Source organism: Acanthopagrus latus, chromosome 1 (assembly GCF_904848185.1).
Source record: "Acanthopagrus latus isolate v.2019 chromosome 1, fAcaLat1.1, whole genome shotgun sequence".
Classification (NCBI taxonomy): domain Eukaryota; kingdom Metazoa; phylum Chordata; class Actinopteri; order Spariformes; family Sparidae; genus Acanthopagrus; species Acanthopagrus latus.
The window spans coordinates 2,238,048-2,244,995 of record NC_051039.1 but is presented as its reverse complement, the minus strand read 5'-3'; the positions used below and the strand labels follow the sequence as shown (position 1 = coordinate 2,244,995).

The 6,948-nt window shown below is 41.1% G+C and overlaps 1 protein-coding gene across 1 annotated transcript; it reads right to left on the bottom strand.

Annotated features, from left to right (window-relative positions):
- Position 1: 1 nt before the first annotated feature.
- On the bottom strand, positions 2-6,731 carry mrpl45 (mitochondrial ribosomal protein L45). Its single transcript, XM_037093076.1, has 8 exons — positions 6,590-6,731; positions 4,855-5,050; positions 4,377-4,494; positions 3,990-4,088; positions 2,838-2,886; positions 2,583-2,732; positions 1,798-1,971; positions 2-482 (listed from the first exon to the last, which is right to left on the bottom strand). Exons 1-8 carry the CDS (start codon positions 6,650-6,652, stop codon positions 384-386), a joined length of 948 nt encoding a protein of 315 aa, XP_036948971.1. The 5' UTR covers positions 6,653-6,731; the 3' UTR covers positions 2-383.
- Positions 6,732-6,948: the final 217 nt, after the last annotated feature.

Here is a 6,948-nt window from a genome sequence, read left to right as displayed (position 1 = left end):
GTGGAGATCTGTGCATTTTATTTTTTTTTCCTTTACATGTACACATTAAGTTAGTCAGGACAAAAATAACAAATCTGAGTCAGGGTGAAGTCTGAAGTCACGTTCAAAGTCCAGGTTGTTGTGTGATCACTTGCAGCAGGAACAGAAGCAGCTTTATTGGCGGCAGGACGCAGCAGTTTGTTCATCCTGAAACTCACCTGCTGCTTCCAACACTTCCACAGCCAACAACATTTACAGATAAGAGCTTCCAAATGAAGGCTGGTTTCCTGCCAAAGTGGACAAACTAACCAGCCACAGCCAAAAATTTTAACTGCATTTGGCCCAAGACTGCAAATAAAATGTCCTACTGTGGTTTGATGAGCACAGCAGCGCCACCTGGTGGCCTACTTGTTCCACTGAACTGGCTCGGGTCTGGGAACGTTGTAGCTGAGGGCGTCAAACTCTTCTCCAGGCTCCAGCTTCGGACCAGGAATCATGACAGTCTGAGAGGGTAAGAAGAGCGGATGAACATCGTTTGCCAGCTGTGTCACATATTAGTAGAATATATTCACATTAACACAGATCACATTTACATTAAGGCTGCATGAAATACAGACCCGTGTTGGCTTTCTGTGATAAATACTGCCATATGGAAAAAATACTGCTTTTTTCTCCAAATAACCTGAAGAGCTTTAGTAGAAAAAAAAAGAATGATTCTTTAATGACGGTGCTGATTGTGAACCAGAGCAGGACGGAGGCTCACAGCCAGCAACCTTACATCCATTTAACAAGACTAACTGTGCAAATCAGAAAGACGTCTCTTGTAAAGGAGTCTTAGAAAATAAGAACAATGCCATTTGTAGCACGACGTGTTTAAGTTAACATGCACACATTAAAAAAAAACCTCTCAAGTGTCACCTATCAAACTTTTGTTCTCAGGGGACCAACATGGAAAAGCAGTTTACGATGAGGTCGCAAAGACTCTTAAAAACTTTAATCAACAACCTCATTGCTCCTGCATTTCCTCAATGTTTTCTATCACTACAGATCATTTTACAGGTTTTCTTTGACTCAGCAGGTCTTCACAGTTTACCTCAGTTGTTTTAAAAACAAAATACTTCGAGTGAAGTCGAGTTAAGTTCATGTCAGCAGCTTTTATTGTGTCAGATCTGTTTTTCATTTCTACTGCTGTGTCTCAGTTAATTTGTCAGTTGCCTTGACAGATTGTGATTGAGTCTAAATAACCACAAAGAATTAATCCAACCAGAGAGATTTGGTGAAACTGATTTCAGGTTATCTGCAATATTCACGCAAGGCTGTGCTTTGCAGAGCGGTGGAGTAGTATTGTGAAACACTGAGAGGCGTTTCTGGACTATTCTGAACCCGAACTGTCGATCACAAAAAGGTCATTTTTATTCGACTGCAATGGCTTTAACTGGATGTACCCAATAAACAGGCAGCTGGGTGTTTGTCCTTCTGCCACGTTATGGAGTTTTAAAACCTTGAGGAGTGCAGACAGGTTGGACTGCCACCAAACAGCCTCGACTTTACGGGGGGGACGTACAGGTTGTTCTAAGAGGATTTGTGAAGGAAACAGTGAGGAGGAGATAAATAAGAGAGTGATTCTGAAAAGATTGAAACACTAAAACATACCTCGCACACTTTATTCATGTGGTCATTAAAGTGAAGTATGAACTGGACAGTTAATAAAGGTTTCTTAATTTCCTTTTGACAGGAAGTGTGTGTTGGACCTCGGCCTTTTCTCTAAGTAAAAGATATATAAAAGATGTCGTGAGCCGGTGCAGAGTCGAGGGTCACCTTAATAATTGGATCTTTGGCGGGAGCCCAGGACGGCACTATTTTTCCGTGTAACCTCCACCGACCGTAGGGGTTGACGAGGTGTCGTTCTATGACCAGGTACTCCAGGACGTCCTTCGGCTGCTCCTCGCTGCCGAGCATCAGCCTCCCGAAGCGGTCGTAGATGGCCAGAGTCTGCAGGGAGAGCGACATTAAAGGATGGCTTATAGTTTCAAACACTGGCAGAAAAAATCCCCAAACTACGCTTCAATTTTCTTTTCAGCACCCCTGCAATTAACTCTATTTAATGTTAATAACACAAAGACTGTGCAGGTTTGGATGTTTGTTAATCCAGCACCTGTTCAAACTCAGTCTGGTCTCAACAAACGGTGTTTGAGCAACAAGCAGGGGGCTCAGGATTCGATTCCTGTTTCAGAGTTCATCAAAAGAAATACCAAATATCAGTGATTCAAAAGATACAAAGTCAGTCTCTCAAATCTGTCATGAGTAAACCCTCTTCCCAGACAAAGTGATAAAGGATCTCTGAAAAACAAAATAAACCCAACATCTCAGACGTTGTTGGAGTTTCGTCTGGTTCGTCTGGTAAAATGCCCCAATGACATCTCTTGACAAACAATCTACTTGGATGTAACTTTACACAAGGTGAAGACACACTGACACATCAACTTTATTAATGATAGCTAGAAAACACTCAACACTTTGAGAAAGAACTGACACCAAAAGTTCAGACTCAGATAATGACTGAACTCGGCTGACTACAGTCCCTGACTGAACACGAGTCGTACCTGTTTGGAGTGCATGCGGACCGTCACCTGGCCGTACAGGTTGCCTTTGGACACCATGTCGGGGCAGCGGGCATGCACCACCTTAGGCGGCTCCAGCGACTCTATAAACCTCCAGTGGATCGTCTTGTAGCGGTTCCCCCTCGTCATATCCTGAAGACGGGACAGACGAGTGACAGGAGGAGTAAAAACAGTCGATTGAGGGATTTGATGAAACTGAACGAGTGAACAACCTCAGCGACGTTTAGAAGAACTTACAGGATAACACCTTTCTGTCACCAGGGAGTGAAGCTTCTCCCTGTTGAACCTGTGAAAACAAACAGCAGATAAATAATTAATCTTCCTCTCTGAAGACATGTTACATTACTGCTCCACTTCCTGTGGATTCATAGAGATAAAGGATCCTTTTCAGTGAGACATTTTGCTTTGTTAGGGAGTTCTGATAGCTGATACTTTTGGAAAAAAGTGCTGTTTTATTTCTTACAAAGAACGAAAACAGACTTATATAAATGTCCAGAATGAATTTAATTGTTGACAGTTGGAGTTTCCTCAGTTAAATTTCATCCTTTCATTTTACCCAGTTTAGTTAAATGAGACTGAGCAACCAGCTGAAAGCTCCAGATAAACTTTACTGTGACTGCTTTTACTGATTAGGGCCACACACTCATAGTTATTGTAGCAAAATATATATCAGGGTTAGTAGAGTTTTTTTACATAGTTTAAGCTTTTCAGGTACTTTTAAGTTTCCAAACTCTTGATATCTTCATCACAATTCACCACATGCAAATGCAATGAAACAAAATTCAGATCACAGTAATTTAATTCATGCTAAACTTAACACCAGGAGATGACAAACAAATACGATGGGATCATTTAATTTTTGGTTTCTATGAGTGACTGTGTTGATGAAACACCAGATTATGTTGAAAATCAAACAGTGTTGAGGAGTATATTCAAATTCAAAAAAGTACCAATCATGATATATTCGCCAATAAACCTTTGCAATTGTTACGCTCAAAATTTCACAAGGACTTCAATAAAAAACTATTAATATGAAACTCATTTTTGAAGCATTTACTCCTTAATAGAGAAAAGTATGAGATTGTTTGTCCACAGACGACATGAGTATCGTAACTGTAAATGTACGTCACCTCTGGCTCGTACTGCAAGATATTTTCTAAGAATTAGCAACTTATTCGTCAAAGTCAGTAGAACAAAGCTTGTTTTTCGGCTTCATTTGTCAACTTCCTTTATGCTTCACTACTGTACTTCGCAGCAGAGCCGAAGGCAGCACGAGTCTCTCACTTGTATAACAGATGTCTCACTGTACATTCAGCATCCCTCCCTGATGACGAGGCTGAGAGGGGCTGTGTCAGCTGGCTGGGTGAGGTGAGAGTCATGAGTTCTTACTGTGTCAGATAGTTGTGAGCTTCAATGAAGATCTCTTGAGCTTGCTCTGCGAATTCCTTTGTTACGAACTGAGAGTCATACTCTTTGATTTTACGGATCCTGTTGGAAACGACATAAAAACACGCGCACACACACACACACACACACACACACACACACACACACACACACACACACACACACACACACACACACACACACACACACAGCTCTCTCGTGTTAATGTCAGTTCATCATCTCAACCCTCCAGGAGTCGACTGGAACACATGACTGGTTCAAGCAGATCAGCATGAAACATAACAGGTCACCGGTTTGAAACTCCAGGCCATGACTCATGTTTGACAAGAAGAACATCAGCGCACAAACAACATGGAGAAACAATCTTACGCTAGCTGTGAGGCAGCGCTCTGTCGCAACTGTTCCGTTCGTTGTTTCAGTCCTTCTTTAGACAGAGAGGAAAGACGAGCGTCGCCCTCCGGAGGAACGTAGGGGTCAAAGATTCCCGCTGGTAAAGACAGCAGACAGAACTGATCGATCAGGATGCTCCCTCCAACCAGGAGAGACATTAAGAAACTGAAAATATCTAAAACACACTTTTAGGTTGCTAACTAACATTTATTCTAAAAAAACACAACAGAAGTTTTGGAGTTGGCATTTAAAGGAAAAATGTGTTGATGTCCAATTTATCTTACCACCCACCACTCTATCCCTCAAAAGGCTAACATGCTGTTAATAAACCCAATCAAAGATAATTTCACATCATTTCTTTTACACTTTGAGTTTTAAAATTGAACCTGAAAGTCCCACACCAGCAGCAACAACCTCATGTGTGCCTGTAAACATGAAAAATACTAAACATAATCACCAGTGCAGGCGATGTTGATGGGCCTCTCAAAGTACTCCTGTCTGAAGACGACGCCTGCTGCTTTGGCCTTGGACTCCACGTTCACTTCCCTTTTCCCCTTCACACCTACTGCTGGAGGGATGAAGTACCGCTTCTTGGTCCGGACCGGCAGGAAAAGTGGGACGGGATGTCTCACATCCAGAGACGCTTCAGCATTCTGAGAGAAGGACGACACGCAAATGTTTTACAATCTGACAAGTTTTCAAAATGTGTTTGTTTTTACACTCTGGTTATGTTACTTTTAATTTGACTGGGTTCTTCTTCCTCCACTGTTAGTGGTAGTGAAGTCAAATTTAATGATAAACTTTAACACTTTATTGATACCACTTGTCGAAACGATGCAGTATATACATTTATAATATTGAAAGCAGAGAGGTTGTGAAAAAAACCTAACCTACAATCGAATTTTAAACCCAAAGCTGCAGAGTTCACATCTCATCTCATTATCAACCGCTTATCCGTGAGGGTCACAGGAGTTACTGGAGCCAATCCCAGTCATCCCAGTTATTATTCATATTATTTCATTTAAATAAAGACTACAACAGGGCTGGGTGATATGGCCTTTAAATGTCCTAAAACTGGACAACCTCAATATCAATATTGCGAGAGTATTGTGGGGTCGAAAAAGTGGTAGAACAGTCTTGTAAGTTCAGAAAATCACTTTACTGTGATGGCGCCTTTAAAACCAGGAAGAGACAAGACTGATGTCATTTCAGAGGACGAGAGACGTCTGAATAAGGTGATGTGCACTGCATCAAAAATTATTGGCTGTTATCTTTACGCCACTAAAAAAGATTCTGACAAGAACAAACAGATTTCAGAGACGCACACGAAGCTGTGAAGCTGTGAACCTTCACACTCTGAACTCACCCTGCAGGCTACAAGAGACGTTTGTCTTGTCGTGTCATTATTGACTACATTATAGAAGGTATAGATCTGTTGTGTTTCATATGACTGAGCCTACAATTACAAATGTTTATTCCTATCTCATTACATATCAGACAACCTGCTCATCAATGTGTCCAAGCATGCAATTCAAACCGATCTGGGTTATTTAAATGTCTAATATGGGTCATTTGGACATTTTGTTGAAAGTAAATTAAAAGTAGTGTAATAACTAAAACCTTAACCGCAGACTGTAATATTGTAACGTAATATAATGCTAATAGTATGCAATATACTGCATTATGAAAGAGACACACCCAACACTGCTCATATCACGATATCATGATATTGTATTGATATATTGCACAGCCCTGACTAGTATTGTACTGAAGAGTCAAACTCTTGAGTATTGACAAGCTTCTTAAATTAAACATGAGTTTCTAATGATGTGGACAAAATATAAGAAACACTCAGTGTGATGCGGACAAGTACAACAACAATAACTCTCATCGATGAGATAATAACTTGTTTAAATGATATGATGCCTGACTTTAAATTAACAATCTCATTATGTTGGCATCCTGTCCCTTAATTTATTATTATTATCATTACAATTATTCTATGCTAACTCTTGCTGACACTTCATGTGTCTCTGTGTGGAGGTTAATGTCAGCTAGCTGGCGTTAGCTAAGCTAGCTCCGTCAGGACTGTGCGCAGCGCGCCGCGTTCATCACAAACTAAACAAACGAGCTGATTCTTCAACACACGAACAGTCTGCGTTTGAATAAAGTCTTATTAAATGTCCCCGTACCTTCAAACTGCTACATGTCGCCCTGTGAAGAGCCACCAGCGTCCTCCTCATGGGCATCGCCATCTTGTTCTGTCTCTTCTTCGTGTGTTTGGAGCGCAGCGGCGGTTTGTAAACACCAGCTGAGGCGCGTCACCGCCACCTGCTGCTCCGGAGATGAACCACAGATTAAATCCTGTTGATTAATTATTCTGTCTGATAAACTACAAGAAACTCTTGTGCTCTCAACACATTCAGCACATCCAGGTTGATTATCATTAATATTATATAATAGATTTTGAGTCAAAACAGCCCAGAATACGAGCTGACAGCACAGAAACGTTCTTTTGTCCGAAAATTACTTTTGGTATCTAAGTACGTTT

What these genes read in the sequence shown, in the direction of transcription:
- mrpl45 (XM_037093076.1), bottom strand. Translation starts at nt 6,652, where the DNA reads ATGGCGATGCCCATGAGGAGGACGCTGGTGGCTCTTCACAGGGCGACA. An exon ending in TGACAGAAAGGTGTTATCCT is followed by an intron (nt 2,733 to 2,837) that starts GTAAGTTCTTCT and finishes TCCCGTCTTCAG; the next exon opens with GATATGACGAGGGGGAACCG. An exon ending in CCAAAGATCCAATTATTAAG is followed by an intron (nt 483 to 1,797) that starts GTGACCCTCGAC and finishes TTACCCTCTCAG; the next exon opens with ACTGTCATGATTCCTGGTCC.